Source organism: Rhodamnia argentea, chromosome 2 (genome assembly GCF_020921035.1).
Source record: "Rhodamnia argentea isolate NSW1041297 chromosome 2, ASM2092103v1, whole genome shotgun sequence".
Classification (NCBI taxonomy): Eukaryota; Viridiplantae; Streptophyta; class Magnoliopsida; order Myrtales; family Myrtaceae; genus Rhodamnia; species Rhodamnia argentea.
Genome location: NC_063151.1, coordinates 11,132,939 through 11,150,249, shown reverse-complemented (window position 1 = coordinate 11,150,249; position 17,311 = coordinate 11,132,939). Strand labels below are relative to the sequence as shown.

The following is a 17,311-nucleotide window of genomic DNA, read 5'->3' as shown; positions in this document are numbered from 1 at the left end:
TAGGATGGGAAAGGGGGCAAGAATGAACCGTTACGCACCAAACATAGGAAGAGCTTTACTGAACTATCAATACGAAACTACAATTAACCCACCGGAGGAGACTTTTGATGTAATAACAATGTTTAGCATTAGATTTTTAATATTAAACTTTCTCATATGAGAGCACTATCAGGATGAGTAACCTCCAATGAAAGTACTTACTTGTACTCTAATGAGAAAAAATAATATGGGATGGGTCAAAACGGACAATACCTCGAATAAGTTAATTTAAAAATATCACAATAAAGACACTAGCCTCCATCACCTGTAAACCCCATCTGCCCTCCACCACACACTCCGCTATCCATCGTCGATCGCCCCGTCGTCGACACCCTTCCCTCTATAATCATTTTGCATCTCCCTCTCTCTTTTCTCTACTGCAATATCTCTCGCCTCACTCTATTTTCACTATGCAACTCACAAACCTCCATGGACGAGGTCTATCCATGGCCACCAACAGCTCAGGACCTCTTCGTGATCGTCCATGGCCACGACGAGGCTTAAAACCTTAATCCTAGGTCAGCCAGGCCTGAGGGAGAGCATTGGCCCCGATTCAAGGCTAGCACAGCCATTGCTGAGGCTAATTAAGAAAGAGGGGACTCCCAATGACCGCACACAGCCATAGACGACAACACCGAGGTCTCCAAAGGATGACGACGACGATGAGATAAGAGGTTTCGGTATCAGTGGCGGAGGGCATTGGCGGCCGTGGTCGAATTTAGGCTAAGGTTGTTAGGGTTTAGGGTGCGGTAGGGTGGTGTCCCAGGGTGTGAGCTTGTAGGGGGGAAAGGGAAGCTGTTTTTAGAAAGTGAAATGTCGAAGTCGGTAACAGACCAACAGGTAGACAGTTCCACGAGCCACATGCAACTTGTACCTTAGACACAACAGGCATGTCCTTTGTCATGGGTTGAAAAGTGAGGGATGTTCTTCGCATTTTCCCAAATTCAGCACCAGAATCCAGAAGAGATGTGAAGGGCTTCTTGACGCTACTACCCTTTGTATACACATGCTCCTCCATCTCTCGAAGGCCGTCAATTCACTGAGGTAACACAAAGGCAGCCAAAGTCCGATAACCGGTCCTCACACTCCATCCTCAAACCTCTAGAATGTCAAGATCGACGCCTCGCCATCTCGCCATCCAGCACGCTTGCTTGAAAATCGATCATTAAACATCGCTACGGGATATGACAACGAAAGGGTTCATTTCATTTCATTTCCTTTTTTTTTTTTTTTTTTTGGGTGTTTGGTAGGAAGAAGGAATTTGGTGAATAGAGTATTTTCGCCAATAAAGAGGGTGGCCTAAATGACGTGCGGTGGACACCCCAACGGCGCAAAGCAAAATGCAAAAGAAGGGTTGAAACTTCGCGATCCGGTTTGCTGCCTACGTCTTCGGATTTTTGAGTGAATCCAAAGGGTATGTGGATAAAGATAAAACTCAACGATGCCACGTCACCATTTTTGAAATCCCAGTGATATTGACGTTTATAAATTAAGAAAATGGTTCAGACCAGAAAAAAAAGGTTTAAGAAAATGACAAGAAAGAGATATATCACCCCGAAAAGATAATAAAATAGAGAGAGCAAAAATCTCCCTCACATTCTGCACACGTTGCACCTTGCCACGTGGAAGGTCAATGTTTAGTCAAAGAAGGAAACGAAAATTTAAAAATTATCTTCTCATTTTCATCACAATATATGTTTTTTCCCTTTTATTTTGGTGTGTGAACACGTGTCAAAATGAAAGCCCTTTCGGCTCATGCCGAGGGCATTTGTGTTTTGCGAAAAATTAACTTTTCCTGAAAATGATAGTTCGTATTACCTAAAAAAATAAATGAAATTAATAACATTTTGATTATTTATGAAAGTATTCGGACATGAATTATCATCGATAGTGAAATTATTTCAAAACGATACCAGCAATCAAGAAACTGTTTTCCATGCTATCATTCATCTAAGTTTGTTTTTGCGAAAGAATGAACTATTTAAAAAAATTTTCTAAGAATAATAGCTTCTCTCGCTTACAAAAATGAAATGGATGAAAATATATTGATATAAATCATTTTGGTAATGAAAAGACAGTTTATTGACCAATTATTTTAAGCGATTCAAGCGATCATTTTTAAAAAAAATATTATTCAAATGGTTCACTTTCCGCAAAATAAAAGGAGCTTTGAAACCGAACATATGACTAGAAATATTATATGGATCCCCTCAACACTAATTTCTAAGGAGCGCACACCATTTTGGTCTATGGGTTATTAGTAGAGGATTCATTTCAAATTATCAAAGTTGCATAAGCGGAAACGAATTCACGTATGGGAAGTCCGTAATCATTTTCGAAGTACGAAAAAATCTATGGGTTTCACATCAATTGTCGCCGGTCATGTCATCTGATTTTTACTTAAGATGCAAATTATAATATATCGAGGCAATTGATAATTATATATGTCACATATCAATCTTTGATTAAGTTGTGAAGATGTTCACGGAATCTCATGGAAGTTTTGTGTTGGCATTGATTTGGATTTAATGGACCCATTTTTTGGGCCCTCTCTCCTTCCCCCCTCCCCAATCTTCCTTTTTGCTTCCCGGGCGGTGTTGAAACACGTTATAAAGATTGATGGGGATTGAGCTTAGCACCTGTCGAAAATAGGGTGATTTGTCGTAAACGACTTGAATTCTCGAGTTGATTTATCTTATTATTCTAAAGCTCATAGAGAAAGTTTTAAAAGTATAGAATATTTCGTTTGAATGTTGACCGGATCAATTTGAAAATTAGGAATTTCCTCGGGCACCTTGGCGATTAAGGTTTCTGGGTCAGTGAAAAATCACAAAATTGCACTATTTGATTATTCAATAAGCGCGGAATTTTTTTTTTTTAACTAGATTCGACCACGGTAGAATTTTTTTTTTCTTCAAAGTAATATCTAGGGCGCGTTCGTTTCGCAAAAAATGAAGGATTTAAAATATATTTTCCAAAAAAAATGATCGCTTGTATGACTTGAAATAATCAACTAATGAAAAATTTTTTTTTTTTATCATCGGTAACAATTTATGTCTATACATTTTCGTAGACGATGAATTTATTTTTCGTTCAGTCATTTTTGCAAATGATACAAGCGATTATTTTTAGAAAAATATCTTTCAAATCCTTCTTTTTTCTCGAAACGATCGGATCCTCAATTTTGTGTGTTTTTAATTATTGAGAAGCGTTGTGTTTTCCTTTGAGTAGACTTGTTATAATTTCGTAAGGTCAATGGTTTCTTGAGATGAGAATCACACCTTACCGGTTGCCACAAGATCACTTTCTTCGCTGCCGTGAATGAGGGTACAAATTAGGATTATATCTTGCTGCCCAAATAAGGATGCAATAATTTAACCACAAGAAAGCTAATGATTTTTTTTATTTTTCTGTTTTTACTAATGGAATTAATTCCGCACAAAGATTACCATCTTCACCTGTTCTCGCAGACGAATCCTAGAAAAAGGCCCATCTCGACGCCTGTCCGTGCACATTTCGCACCTGCGCATGCACATGATTTCGCGGAATCTCCGTAGCTTAAATGCCAGCGTCGCCGCCAATAGATTTCGAATCTGCTTCACGAGACGCGAGGTGCACAGCCTCCAAACCTTGGAGGGTCGAGCCTCACGTGACAATCGCAGGTCCGAGTTTATGGAAAACGAGATAGATATTTGATTGAAGCACACGATGGGCCCCTTTTGGAAGGTAGGGGACATCTCGGCATCAGCCGTTCGAGATCGGATCGCGATTAGTTGGCCCGTAAGAAGTAATGTAAAAATAAGGGGTAGATCTGCAAAAGTTTCCTTATTGTGCCTGGTTACACAGTTCCTGGAACTAGACAAGCTACCTCTCATTGACAAGGGCCAAAGCACCCTCCTCAACAGCAATAATGGTGTGATAGTGTCATGGCCTTCATGTCAAGCAACACACACACACATTGTCACGTATAACACAAAGCAGAGGGACCCTCCTTTCCTTTTGTTTCTCGTTACAATTGGTAAAAAAAGGAAAAATAGGGTTTGGATTTGGTGGCCAGCCTCTAACCAGTTACACACACAGACAATTGGACAACCTCAAAACTCTCACTGTGCCCGCCACATTTCGAACATCTCTTTAGCCTTAAACCCCTCAGAAAATAGCAAAGGAATAGGCAGATTAAAGCATGTTCGCCTAGATTCTGTTGAAAGTAAAGGCATAAGTTCACTGTTTGCCACCTCCCCTAAAATATCAGCTTTGCTTTTGTTTCGATGGAAAGATGGTTTTTTGCAGTTGGAAGAAGAGAGGGAGGAGACCCAGTTTATTTTAAGGTTCTCTAAACTCTTGCTTGCTCGATAAACAGAGAGAGGGGGAGCCAAAAACCAGAGAGGGAAGTTAGGCCAACGGTTAGCTTTCCCCGATTCGCTTTAAATCAAAGAAAAGTTTTCATTTTTTTTTTCTCTTTGGGTATTCTACGGTTGGATTCTTGGTCACCATCTGAGACTCACCCAACTTCACCTTCCTGTCATCTTCTTCGCACCCAATATCACCCGTCTTCTGCTCATGTTTTCTGTTGCAGTTGCTGTCTATATACTCTTCTCCTCTCACACAAGTTTACGTTCATATTTGCCACACACCCACATCAAGGTTATCATACGTCATTGAAGGGCTGTGTTCTAAAAGGGGTAATTCTTGGCGTTCTTAGTTGAATTTTGGTGGACGGGAAGTTGCAGCTGCTTCAATTTCATGGTATTCATGTTTTAGCTCACCAAAAGTTTTCTTACAAGTTCGGGTAACGCCCCAAATTAGAATTGGAACAAACGGCAATTTTGTCTACTGGTGTTCGGAGAACAAATTTCATAATTGCAGTCCTATAACCATGGTGGAGATAGGCCTGTTCTTCTTGGAGTCTGTATTCGTAAGCAATCCTGTTTATGGAAAAAGAGAAAGCAATCGTATAGTTGTCTGTGAGCAGAGGAGTATTGGCCTATTCTTGGTTTTCTGAAGCTTTCTGAAGCTTGTTTGTTTCCTAAATTAACTTGAGTCAGGCCCGATGAATACTCGATACTTTTTCCCACCGGAGTCGTTATGCAGTTCCGGTGCCGGAGTTGCGTTCTCTTCGAGTTCATCAGCCACAAATGATCGGGCGGCGATAGGAACCCGGAACCGGGCTCCCCGCGTTCTGCCTTCGTCATTTTTGGTGAGGATGGCTATGAGAATATCTCGAGCGAGATGGTTCACTTTCTTAAGGAGAGTTTTCCACTACCAGAATGGATCGAGGTCGGATCTCGGGTCGAATCCGTTCAATTCGAGCACCTGGATGGTGCTTGAGCTCATGGCCTTGATGGTTCAGATTAGTATAACTTCTTTCACCCTAGCCATCTCGAAGGGCGAGAAGCCAGTCTGGCCTATGAGGATATGGATCATGGGTTATGACATAGGGTGCGTGCTCAGCGTGTTGCTGCTCTATGGTCGCTACAGGTATCTTTTTTTGGCTCAGGGAGATGGCTTTGGCATCTCAGATTTGGAGCAGCAAAGAGGCAGTGAAGACTCCAGGTACCTTTCTCTTCTTGTTTTTGCCATTCTGTTTGTGTAGATTAGATTCTATGGACTGTCATAACCTGATGTTGCTCAGTGCGGAGGATTGATGAATCATTTTGATCCTGAGACTCCTAGGGTGCACAAATGGTCTTGGTTTAATCTTTACCCCTGGAATTTGGATCAGGCATCAAAGGGTAAATAAAAGTGAAATAATCTCTACCTGTGTCAATGGATATTTTCGTCGGCTTTTCCAATTCATCACACTGGTCCAAATAGATCTAACTTGTAGGAAGATGCATTCTTCTGATACATAGACTGTCCCACAGATTATGAAGCGGGTTCGAGATATCTGACAGCGTTGGTTTTCCATTCAATTTTTCATTGTCCAATGTCATTGTTGGTGCAGGAGCTTACATCTGATGAACAAATGTCGGACTTCGTTAGAGCTGTTCTTTGCAATATGGTTTGTGATGGGTAATGTTTGGGTGTTTGATTCGCGGTTCGGGTCATTCCAACGCGCACCAAAGCTTCATGTGCTCTGTATCTCTCTGCTTGCTTGGAATGCTATCAGCTACTCTTTCCCATTCCTGCTATTTCTCCTGCTATGCTGCTTTGTGCCGCTCATGAGCACCTACCTCGGATACAACATGAACGTGGGTTCGGTTGAGAGAGGAGCATCCGACGACCAGATTTCTAGGCTACCTAGCTGGAAATATAAGCAAGTGGACAACAATTTAGAGCTCGGCGATGACTCAAACCAAAATTCAGTCCTGGCAAATGAAGACAAAGTAAGTAGACTAACTATAGATGGTGTACAAAATTACCGGCTCTATTCTTTCTGTACCTTTTCAATTCTTGGTTAGATCAAACGGACATGCTAGTTCTTCGAAAGACACAGTTTGGCCCCTTAACAATGTATTTTGTCTGTCCTGTATATCTCACCGAATGCAGATCAAGTCCACTATTTTACCCATGAATGTTGTCGCTCACTGCTTCCTTATCTGAAAAAATGTTTCATTCGAAGAGCCCGAAAAAAATGAAGCAACTTCTTTCTCTGGCTGCAGGAATGCTGTATATGTCTGTCCAAGTACAAGGAGAGAGAAGATGTTCGGCAGCTGCCATGTGCACATATGTTCCACCAAAAGTGCGTCGACCAATGGCTGAGGATCACATCTTGCTGTCCCCTGTGTAAAAAAGAGCTCGAGAGATAGGATTGCAGTTCCCGGAGGGCTGGAATTCCTATTCCAACGTGCTCGATTTTCGTTTTCTTCGGTTTGGCATGATTCATAATTATGGATGTGGCTACTTGAGTGAGCTAGTTTGCTTGTATATTTACAAGCTCACCAGTGACCACAAGCATACTCAAATCTGCATTCTTCTCTGTTTTACTTAAAAATAGTGGGAGGGTGATGCTTGGCGGTCTTTGCCTACAAGTGGTTTGGGTTTGGCAAAGTCCTAGTAGACCCTGCAAATGATATATTAACATGATGTACGTGTTTTTGGTACAACAATAAGCAAGTTTCTTGTGAAATTATACTGGTATACCGCAATGGGTCAAAGTCTCTAGCACAGGATCCTCTCCCTCCTTCTCAGAGAGTTCTATTTCAGCATCATCTTTACTTAAAAGACCGGGCTCGTGATGTTAGTGGCCCTTTAAAAGTTTCAAACCCAAGAAACTATAGATTGAATCCTGTTTCTGTTGCTGGTTTGAAGTAATATAGAGATTCTCAAGGAAGACCCGGTTGGCCATTCTTTAACAAAAGTGAAATGCCGTGGGACGCGCTTTTACAAATTCCTCTTAAAGGTAACGACCGGCGCCACCTCGAGGACGGCGGTCTTAGTTGGCCCTCTCAACCTATGAACAGGTCTAGTATCGAAAAACCGGGGCCTTTTTTCACATTCCTGTTTTGGCCCTTCCCCCCCAAAAAAGAGGGAACGTGAAATATGCAGTAAAATTCTGATTTTTAGTTGCGTCTGCCGATTATTCTGGTACCACAAATGCGCAACGGCAGAGAGGCAAAAAAGAACAGAGGCAGTTAAAAAGACCCCTGAAAGAGAGAATTGCAAAGGGGTCGATTGTTCATCAGTTTTCTCCACATTTTTTTCACTCTCTCTCTCTCTCTCCAATCTTCTTTCAAGAGAAGGAAAAAAAGGGGGGGAAAAGAGCAATTCATCGCCATCAAATTCTTGCAATTTTGCTGCTGCACCAGAGGCCCAGAGGGTACCTTCAATTGGCAGCTGCCAGAAACATTTCTGCTGATCTGAGATCAGATTTTCAGGTATGCTGTTTTACCTTTCTTTCCTTGTTTGGGGAAGAAAATTGGGATATGGTCTTTCTTGCTTTCTTATTCTATAGGAATTCCAAATTAGTTAAGCATTATAAGATCCAAATGTTTCTGTTAGATCATATCAGGTCCTGTCCCTAGCAATCTTTTCATTGGCAATGAAATATTGATGATGTTGGTTCGTATGAATTAGCAATGAAACAGTAGTTAGGCAGATTATGTACTTGATTTACAGATAGCTAAACCTATGGCTGGGGGAGAGGTCCTCAAACCACCCAAGATTGAGGAAAAGCATCCGCAGCGAAAGATATCGGTGCCGAGGATCACGATAGAGGAGATACGGAAGCACTCGCCGCTGATGTTGTCGCCACGGGCACCAGGCGACGGCTTGGGCAAGCCATTGAGCGGTCGGATGAACTGCCTCTGCTCTCCCACGACCCACGCTGGCTCGTTCCGGTGCCGGTTTCACCGCAACACCTTCATCCCCCGAGGCCACTCCATCGGCTCGAACCTATCGGAATTGGCTGCGAAGTCGGGCGGCATCAGCGACTCCCTCCAGGCTCAGTAGCCTCCACAGATCTGCAGGACGGTCCAAGTTACATTGATGAACCGTCGATTTTTCGGAGTTTTTAGTAGGATATTCATTTGGCGGTGCATCCCCAACTCATGGTGTGTACTTGGCAAATTGTGAAGGCATTATTCCTTCAAGTTGCTACCGCATGAATTAAGCTATGTCAATTACATTAACGGGGCCACCATTTACCGGTCTCCTGGCAATTCCATCTTTCCAATAATGTAAATATCTGTCCTCACTATAATCTTGAAATTTGTGGTTCACTGCTGTTGGTTCAGACCAATCTCGTTGGTTGAGGAGTCACCCTTCTCTTTCAAGCGCAAGTAGGGTACTAATCCCTTCTTCCAAATAGCATATGCGCTAGTATTTCGCAAAGGATCAACACCTACGGAACGTTCGACGAAAAAAACAAAACCACCTACGGAACTTGTGGAATGGCGGTTCCGGCGGGCGGAAAGTTTGGTCCGAGAGAGATTATCACGTCATTTCAACCTAGTAATCAGTGACATCCTGGAGAGCAAGATAGTCTATAATTCTTTAACGGATTTTACTTCATGCCAAGGTCCTAGTGATGTTCCGAAGATTTTGCAAATCCGCGAGCGCTAAGCATAAACGACCGAGACATCTTAAGGGAACACAGAAGTTCCAAGCCAGAGACATCTGAAGGGAACACAGAGAAGTTCTAAGCCAGGTCCTATCATATGTAACGCATAGATCGAGGTAACGATTCAATTAACCTGGATAAAGGCAAAGCTATTACAACTATTTTCTCCTCCGCCTCTAAATATATGTACAATCATTAATATAGGCAGGGGACGAAAATAAGAAAGGTGAACCCTGAAAAAACTCAAAACGGAGGATGAAGCTCAATTCTTCGACTTTTTGGCATCATATTGTTCTTGGCAAGCAATTTTGTAGGCTCCATCTTTGACCATTAGCATCATTTTGTCGGCTTGGTCCAGGTTGTCTCTGAGGTGACCAAGTTTCCATAGTACACCTGCTTTGAGGATTCGTCCCAGTATGCCTGTATAGACGATAAATAAGCAAAAAGAACTGATAATTACAAGAAGCAGGGGGGAGAAGAAAATAAAGATGAAAAATTAGGAAAATAATTTCACTTTTTTCTATTAACAGTAGTAGGAGATTCTCGAGACAAGGGTACAGATTCCCAGAAAAAAGAGGAGGATTAATTCATTCCATTACTCAAACCCTAATGATTGATGAAATGCCAAACTAGTAACTTGAACACCCAACTTCCAGACACAGAATGAATAAAGGTCAAAGCCCCTCACTGGACTATATAGATAAATCACGGCTGCTTATTAATCCCCCCACCACCAGGTTCAACTCCTTACCATTACTTCCTAGCCAAACAATTAGAACCTACTGCAGAAAGATACACCCAACAAACTTACCTGCCATCCAGACGGCAGACTTCGAGAAAGTTCTACAAGATCGGGTTGTTGGTTTCCAGTGTTCAATTGCTCTTGATTCTGTACAGCTTCACTGGCAGCTTGAGCTCTCTTGCGCTTGACTCTCTCACGCCTGTGACAGAGCAACACAATTCACACAGAATCCCACAATGAAAGAAAATGCCAGCATCATTGTCTTCACAACCTGGAGCTGCTATTTTCCATGCAATATCTTCTCTAAAGAGGGAGGCAAAGAAAGGAGGAAGTTCAGAGAGGGTTAAGAAATTATGAAACAATACCAATCACCGCCCAGTGGCTGAAAATTGGCATTCACTTTGGCCTCTCCACTGGCAATTTGCTGGGCATGCCATTCCTGGAATTTAAAATAGGATAAAGCCATCAGAAAGAACAAAAGCACCATCACATCTTTACACAGAATCATCTGTATACCTCTATTTCCCTTTGGCGCTTCTTCTCTAAAAGTGCAAGAGCAGTTTTAGCTTCATCTTCATCATCTCCCTGCAGCTCTTCTTTGGCAGCCTTCCACTGAGTGAATTTACAAACACAATCGGTAATAAGTTTCCAGAGAAGCAAGCAAACCAACTAAAAGAACCACCAAAATGTATGATACCTAAAAAGAACTACCATAGATGACAAGAAATTACCTTATCCACCAAACTGGAGACTTTCTTATTGGACCTCAAAGATGGAGCAACAGCAACAGTCCTTTTTTTACTACGCAAAACTGCTCAATGGGAAAGAAAAATCTTGAGTCATAAATCTATCAAAGGATCGCGTTATAACAAAATAGCCTATGCCTCCAACCACTCAATGAGTTTTGCGGAGTTAGAATAAGAAAATTGAGCATTTTTCATGAATGTATAATGACAAGAGAAATATAACCGTGCGACGTAAAAAGAATCGACGAGATACTTAATAAAACGTCAAACGTGAAACTTAACATGCCCCGTCGCTAAAATGAGGGCTGGCCATAGAGTCTAGGTAATAAAAACAGTAAAGTAATTCACACTCAGTATCTCATGCAATTAAATTTTCATCTTTATGAGAAATTACATGAATCAAAACGAGGCATCAACTATTCAATCCTGACCTAAGTTAGGATCCAATGCAAATACCTTTTGACTGAACCTTTGAAATGGCTGATGGGGCAACAGTAGCTGCAGATGCAGCAGCAGTGCTTATTGATGGAGCAGGAATATTATTTTTCTCCGACGTGGTCGCAGAAGTTTCTATGGCAGATGAAGTAGAGGGGACATGAGAAGTTTCATTTTCACTTCGACTGCCAACAACCGAAGACGCAACACCTGACAGCGGTATTGAGCCAGAACTCGTCTCTGCAAGGGCGTAAACAGATCCAAGCTCATCTGTGGTGGTGATATAGCTATAATTGAGAGAATTGAACTGGCTTTCAAATTGGGAGGTATTCACTATACCAACACCAGGTACAGCTGGTACTGCTCCATCCTGGGTGCTGTAATATGCTACCGACTCAACAGGGGTAACAATGATAGAAGCAGTAGTGCTTGGAAGAGCCACATAGGAAACTGATCCATGCGGTAAAACAACTTGACTTCCTTCAGCATGTCCATAGAAGTTACTGTTCGGGACTCCATTTTGTCCATAATACTCATAATTAGTGTTAGCATAAGTTAAAGGGTATTGCTCAGTGTAGGAACTAGGCTGCTCAACTTCAGTATAAGGTGCCGGTGGAGCATAAGATGGTTCGGGAGGCTCGTCCGGAGGAGGTGGAGGAATCTGTTCAGCATCTGGAGGTGGTGGGGGAATGAATTCCTCATCTGGGGGAGGTGGAATAAAATACTGATCCTCTGAGGTAACAGATGAGGGCTCGGGAGTTGGATCTAGTACAGATGACTTTTCTGGAACAACTGTACTTTCTACTCCAATCATTCCAGTTATAGCGGTGCTCACAGGACCCACATCTTCTACTTCCATATCAACATCCATATCAACGTCTTCCCCAGCATCCACTGAAGCAGTGACAATTGGTCCATCAGAAATAAAACCGCTATTGACCAATTCACCATCTTCCGTACCACCTCCCAATTGTCCGATTTGCGACTGAGATGCCAAATGCTCATCATTTGTAGCATGGTCGTGATTAACTGCACTGGGCTCCGCTGTAGTGGATGCATCATTCGGAAAAGAAGCAGCAGTTTGGGATGTCAAAAAACCTTCTTCATACTCGTTTCGATCTTCTTTGAATTCAAGCTTCACGTTTTTCTCCAGCTTGCCGTCACTTGTTTCCTTGACTTCATCATTTAACATTGGTTTAACTTCATCAATGGCAAGTTCAAGATGTTCAAGCTGCCTTTCAGAGTGCACCCAAAAGGGATGCAAAGCTACACCATATGACGAGAGTGACTTCATATCTGAGAGTCTAGTTTCAACTTCTATTACGTACTTTAATATCCTCTCATGAACAAAATGAAGTTCATTGGAGCTGAAAATAGCAAAGAAAGAATTTCACGATGATAAACTAGAAAAACAAGGAAATCCACCAAATTTAAAAGTTTGGAGAGAGATTGAATGAAATTTAGAGATGTGGCCACTCATTACCTTTCAAGTGACTTCAACTTTTCCAACAAACACTCGCTTTTCTTGATGAGGTATGTCCAATTATCAGTCCCCAAAGTACATTCTTTGCTACCTGCTGAGTCATGTGCGCAAGTATCAGACTAGCTCCAACAAACAATTGATTGCACAAATGAGCATCACACACTAATGAGATATTATCTAGATTTACCTTTGTGGATGTCATCCCTGCAATATGCATCATCCAAATTCTCAAGATTCTGCTCTTCAGTCATCTCATCCTTTCTAGACCTATATTCATCCAACTTCTGACTTTGAGAATGTAAAAGTGCATCTTCAGAACCAGCACCGTTGTCTTCGAAGAAAGCACAATCCCCATCTTTTCCGACAGTCATAGTCGAACTAGGATCTGACTCGTGACTATCATGACCAGGATTATGGGCCATCTCTGCGGAAGCCTTGTATGTGTCTCCAGCAGAGTTCGTCATTTGAGACAAAACTTCAGGTACTTCCCACGATGTTTCCCCGGTGTCAATGTTCCAATAATAATACTGATTGGTCTCCTCATGCATTACTATCTTCCAACCTGAACTCACGTCCCCAACCACTTGAGCATCAAAAGTTCCTGCAACATGGATATGTTCACCTGCTTCTATTTCTTTTGGCAAATCATGTGAGGCACTTACTTCACTTTCCTTAACATCACTTTCCTCTAACTTCAGCAAATCATGTAGAGATGTAGAATCTCTTCCCACCTCCTCCCTCATTTTCTCAGAATCTAACTCTTCGATCGTGTTAGCTCCTGTGTCTTCACTTTGTTTACTAGTTGATGTTTCGACCTGCATAAACGAAGCTTTTGCATAAAAAAATCATCCGTTTAAGACTGCCTCTTTTTTAACTCAAGAAATTGTATATGGTATCTTTATTACAACCATAATTGGATCTTTCAAGAAATTGTATATGGTATGTTTATTATATGGTATCTTTATTACAACCATAATTGGTTCATTCAAGAAATTGCATATGGTATGTTTATTACTACCGAAATCAGATCTTTACTCTCAAAAGGTGATCCTTTTATTTAAAACTAATGATACTAAATATGGAAACAAAAAAGAGAAATTGGGTATGACTAGTGAGCCAGGCAGGAAGCTGACAAAGGAAGAAACCGTCTCCTTACGCCCTCAAACACTAAATATAGAGCAAAAGTGTTTTTGAAACTGATATCGTTAACTAATGCAAGTCACATAGTCAGTCAAAAATGAAAAAGCTAGAGTATTTTTCACCTTTCGGCAGCTAAAACAAACAGCTGGACAACAACTATGATAGTCCAAACTTGCCTGGTCATTGTGAGCCACAGAACTCTCCCCAGGGGCATTAGAACTTCTCCTTGGTTCCTCCTCAGTCTCATCATCACTATATTGGCCAAGTAACAGAAGAGAATTCTCTCGCTGTTGACCTGCTGACAACGAATTTACATATCAATAACTCTCAAAGCATGACTTCATGTGCATCAGCACAGAAAGCTAGAGGAAATTTACATGCCCCAAAACAAGCACTAAATCAACATGAAAATATGATAGAGAAAAGGCGCCAAGAGATGCAGCCATTAGGTCTGGCTGAAAGAATTAAATTCTCTTGTCATATCCACCTGTTAACGATTCAAGAAACTTGTCAGTTGGTCATGATGCAAGTGAAGCCAGAGATATACGAACCGCTGTAGCTTTCCGACTGTCTCCAATTGCGCTGAGAAAAAGAGCACGAGAAATGGAGTCATGCAAAATTTCACAGTCACAGGGCCCTGATCTGATCTGACAGTGAATTTTCCAAGGCCACAGCCACCTCAAAGTCTGAGAGCAAATACTTAGGGCCATAAAAGTTCTAGTCTTGCAAAGTATTGTCCGCATTTCCACCAAATAATGTTGATCAGTCATGTTTCCCCTACATATTCCTTTGAAGAAAACTGCGGAACCCACCTGAAGAAGATGCTGAATTGGGTAACCCATCATGATGTGTTGAATCTACATCCCCTTCAACTTCATCTTGTCCAGATGAGCCACCCAAATCTCCTGAATACAAGAAAACTCCCGCTTATAAATGTTTACTCATTTTGGTTTCCTGACTTTTTTGAAAAAAAAAATACTAGGCAATCCCTAGTTACTATTTAAGTAAATGGAATTTATATAGCAGCCGAAAAGTCACAGTAAAGGTAAAAGAATGCATGAGATTTACAATGAATGAGTTCAAGAACCATTTCTACTTCCGCTTTTATGGCTGAAAATACTATAATGTTTTCAGGGTAAAGTTTTGCTTCCACAAAAGCAAAATCTTAAGGAAGATTAAACTTGAAAATACTATGATGTTTTCTGGGTAAAGTTTTGCTTCCACAAAAGCGAAATCTTAAGGAAGATTGAACTTGGAATCTCTTTGCAGACATAAAATGAATATCAAAAATAAAAAAGATTTCAATTGCATAAAGCCATATCACTATTTATTCAAGCACGGAAACCACATTATTCCGAATGGACTGAAGATGGATTGAGAGAAACCTCTATGCAAATGCATGCAGTCCACAATGGGCTCTCAAAGCCTTTTAACAAACACATGACATACTGTCAAAGATCTTTGTGGGTTGAAAGTACATTGGCAAAGCTATGCCAAATGAACCCTATTACTGCCTTGTATACAAATTCATTCCCAGAATATCTACCAGTAACAGGTATTTGAACATGTTATGAGGAAAAAAAAAGAACCATTAAACAGAATCCCATGACAGCGCATCTACCAGAATCCCTTTATTTTTATGCACCGCTAAGTGAACTCATCCGACCATTATGTGAAATACACATAGGATATAAATATATCTCCGCTTCAAACATTCATATACTGATCAAACACTTGTCTGTGCAGGGTGCGAAAAAAAATTCTATTTTTAACAATGTCCTAGCTCCGCAAGCAAGGCATATATTTTCCTTTTAACTTTCATTGGCCAGTAAGTTTTTACAAAATTAGCGCCAAGCAAGCAACTTCCATAAGTCCCCATGGTCCATCATTGTGTGCTCATCAGAGAGGGGAGGGGGGAGAAGGGAGGGAGGGAGCGAGAGAGGGAGGGAAGGAGAAAACACGAAGAAACAATCAATCAGAAAGCCAAGTCCTAACACAAAGAAACGATCAATCAGAAAACCAAGCCCTGAAAGACCGAAAGCATAGAAACTGAGCCTCTGAACTTCTCGCACGTGCTAACCATGTAAATCCAATCCAGAAACAATCAGCAAAACAAGCCAAAACCCTAATGAAACTACGAAAATGAAACTCTCTCTAGACCACGGCAAAAGAACTCCGACGATACAAAAAATCCACAAACAACCTCGACAGACGCCATACATGTCCGCAGCTATCCCCGCCGACAGCTACGTAATTATCACAAGCAAGCGAAGATGGAGCTGAGACAAGTTGCCTGTACCAGAGGGTTCCGCGAAGAGATCGAGCTTCACTCGGCGACCGGCGTTGCTCTGAGCGGCCTTCCGGCGCTCTCTCCTCTTCCCCATTTTTCGCTCTCTCCCTCTCTACTTCCCGCTATGAATTGTCGCTTCGTCCTCAACACTTCGGTTGGTTTCTGATGCGAGCAGCTCGGTTTAGTGCGCCGATGAAGAGAAGCTCGCGCGTGTTGAAGAAGAAGAAGATGAAGATGAAGAGTCGTAGAGGAAATGGCAAGTGGACCGAGAACCCTCGTTGGATCATCAATTTCGTGCGTCTCGAGTCGAGTCTGATGATGGTTGAACCCGGTTCGAGCCATTGACGTGGGCCGAGTCCATATTTGGGCCTTATATTGGGCCGAAGTTCGCTATTCTCCTTCTTTGGCCCAATTTCTTATCAATTTCGTGCGTCTCGGGTCGATGATGTTTGAACCCGGTTCGCGCCATTGACGTGGGCCGAGTCCATATTTGGGCCTTGTCCAATATGTCATATTTCGATGGCATAGCGAAAATGTACTTGTGACTATTGTTGAATCATTAGCAAAAGGACTTGTCGATTTCAGCAATTTCATAGACTTATACAAAGAATTCTTACATGCTCCGAGTCTCCACGAGCCAAGTGAATCTCAACCACCGAACAATGTGGGCCCCACATGATCCAAACCAATAGAGATCCGATGTGCTTATATGCACTCAATCTGTGCAATATCGCAAACTTATGTTAGGTGCTCTAAACTTGTATGGCACGAATCAGGCCGTCTAGATAAGTCTCGGGGACACGCATGATAGTCCGAGGGCGGTCAAATAGAATCCTCAAACGTCGCCGAATCGGCGAGGGTGATATTCGGCACTCGAACTATTTCTAGCCGACGTGGAATTATCTATACATCCAAAGCATTCGGCAAGCGAAGATGGAACAATTTGCCGGTCACTTTCAACGTGGGGCTGTGTTAACCAAAAACATCAAAAGATGACAAAGCTTAAGTGAATGAGACTTCTTGTATTTTTTGCTTAAGGTCCTTTTGACGTTGAATTACCCTTTTTATTTCCCCTTTCCGGCCGGTCTTACACGTTAAATTTGACCACCAAAGAGATTAATAGAAAAGGATAAATGTGGGGAGACCAAAATGCAGAAATTAGGGAAAGACAAGGACAGCTGCATTGAGACTGTTGGACACTGATTTGACGTGTTTTAAGAAAGTGTCAAAGATGATTAAGCCCGAGCCTAATCAAGAAAAGACTTCATTAGAAGGACCCAAAAGAGGGTTTAATTGAAAAGGGCGCACAAAACTCACAAGTTGGGATTAACAAAGGGAAAATTGGAGAGTGGAAAGCAAAAGGCAAAAAGCCAAAGATGGGGTCTTTGCTCATTGAAAAAGTTAGATAAATGGTTAGGAAAGTGGTCATAACCAT

The 17,311-nt window shown here is 41.7% G+C and overlaps 2 protein-coding genes across 16 annotated transcripts; one reads left to right on the top strand and one right to left on the bottom strand.

The window, feature by feature from the left end:
* Positions 1-4,455: 4,455 nt before the first annotated feature.
* On the top strand, positions 4,456-7,116 carry LOC115726124 (E3 ubiquitin-protein ligase At4g11680). 3 transcript variants are annotated; one of them, XM_048273697.1, is made up of 4 exons: positions 4,456-4,785; positions 5,085-5,592; positions 5,984-6,365; positions 6,642-7,116. In XM_048273697.1, the coding sequence occupies exons 2-4, from the start codon at positions 5,090-5,092 to the stop codon at positions 6,786-6,788; spliced, it is 1,032 nt and encodes a 343-aa protein (XP_048129654.1). In that variant the 5' UTR covers positions 4,456-4,785; positions 5,085-5,089; the 3' UTR covers positions 6,789-7,116. The 3 variants fall into 3 exon arrangements, with proteins under 3 accessions (XP_048129654.1, XP_048129653.1, XP_030511716.1); XM_048273696.1 differs by having other exon boundaries at positions 4,457-4,785; positions 4,906-5,592; XM_030655856.2 differs by having other exon boundaries at positions 4,457-5,592.
* A 2,035-nt stretch (positions 7,117-9,151) lies between these two features.
* On the bottom strand, positions 9,152-16,011 carry LOC115726122. Of its 13 annotated transcripts, none has more exons than XM_048273690.1 (12): positions 15,886-16,011; positions 14,399-14,491; positions 14,138-14,168; positions 13,763-13,884; positions 12,634-13,261; positions 12,447-12,540; positions 10,985-12,330; positions 10,514-10,593; positions 10,299-10,394; positions 10,148-10,221; positions 9,852-9,981; positions 9,152-9,460 (listed from the first exon to the last, which is right to left on the bottom strand). In XM_048273690.1, the coding sequence occupies exons 2-12, from the start codon at positions 14,429-14,431 to the stop codon at positions 9,377-9,379; spliced, it is 2,718 nt and encodes a 905-aa protein (XP_048129647.1). In that variant the 5' UTR covers positions 14,432-14,491; positions 15,886-16,011; the 3' UTR covers positions 9,152-9,376. The 13 variants fall into 13 exon arrangements, with proteins under 13 accessions (XP_048129647.1, XP_030511708.1, XP_048129649.1 ...); XM_030655848.2 differs by having other exon boundaries at positions 13,763-13,881; XM_048273692.1 differs by having other exon boundaries at positions 15,790-15,926.
* Positions 16,012-17,311: the final 1,300 nt, after the last annotated feature.

Excerpts from the sequence above, each read along its gene's own strand:
- LOC115726124 (XM_048273697.1), top strand. The coding sequence starts at position 5,090 with ATGAATACTCGATACTTTTTCCCACCGGAGTCGTTATGCAGTTCCGGT. Across the intron at positions 5,593-5,983 it reads AGAGGCAGTGAAGACTCCAG|GAGCTTACATCTGATGAACA; the intron begins GTACCTTTCTCT and ends TTGTTGGTGCAG. Across the intron at positions 6,366-6,641 it reads TCCTGGCAAATGAAGACAAA|GAATGCTGTATATGTCTGTC; the intron begins GTAAGTAGACTA and ends CTCTGGCTGCAG.
- LOC115726122 (XM_030655847.2), bottom strand. The coding sequence starts at position 15,970 with ATGGGGAAGAGGAGAGAGCGCCGGAAGGCCGCTCAGAGCAACGCCGGT. Across the intron at positions 10,594-10,984 it reads TTCAAAGGTTCAGTCAAAAG|TTTTGCGTAGTAAAAAAAGG; the intron begins GTATTTGCATTG and ends CCCATTGAGCAG. Across the intron at positions 10,395-10,513 it reads TCTCCAGTTTGGTGGATAAG|TGGAAGGCTGCCAAAGAAGA; the intron begins GTAATTTCTTGT and ends AAATTCACTCAG.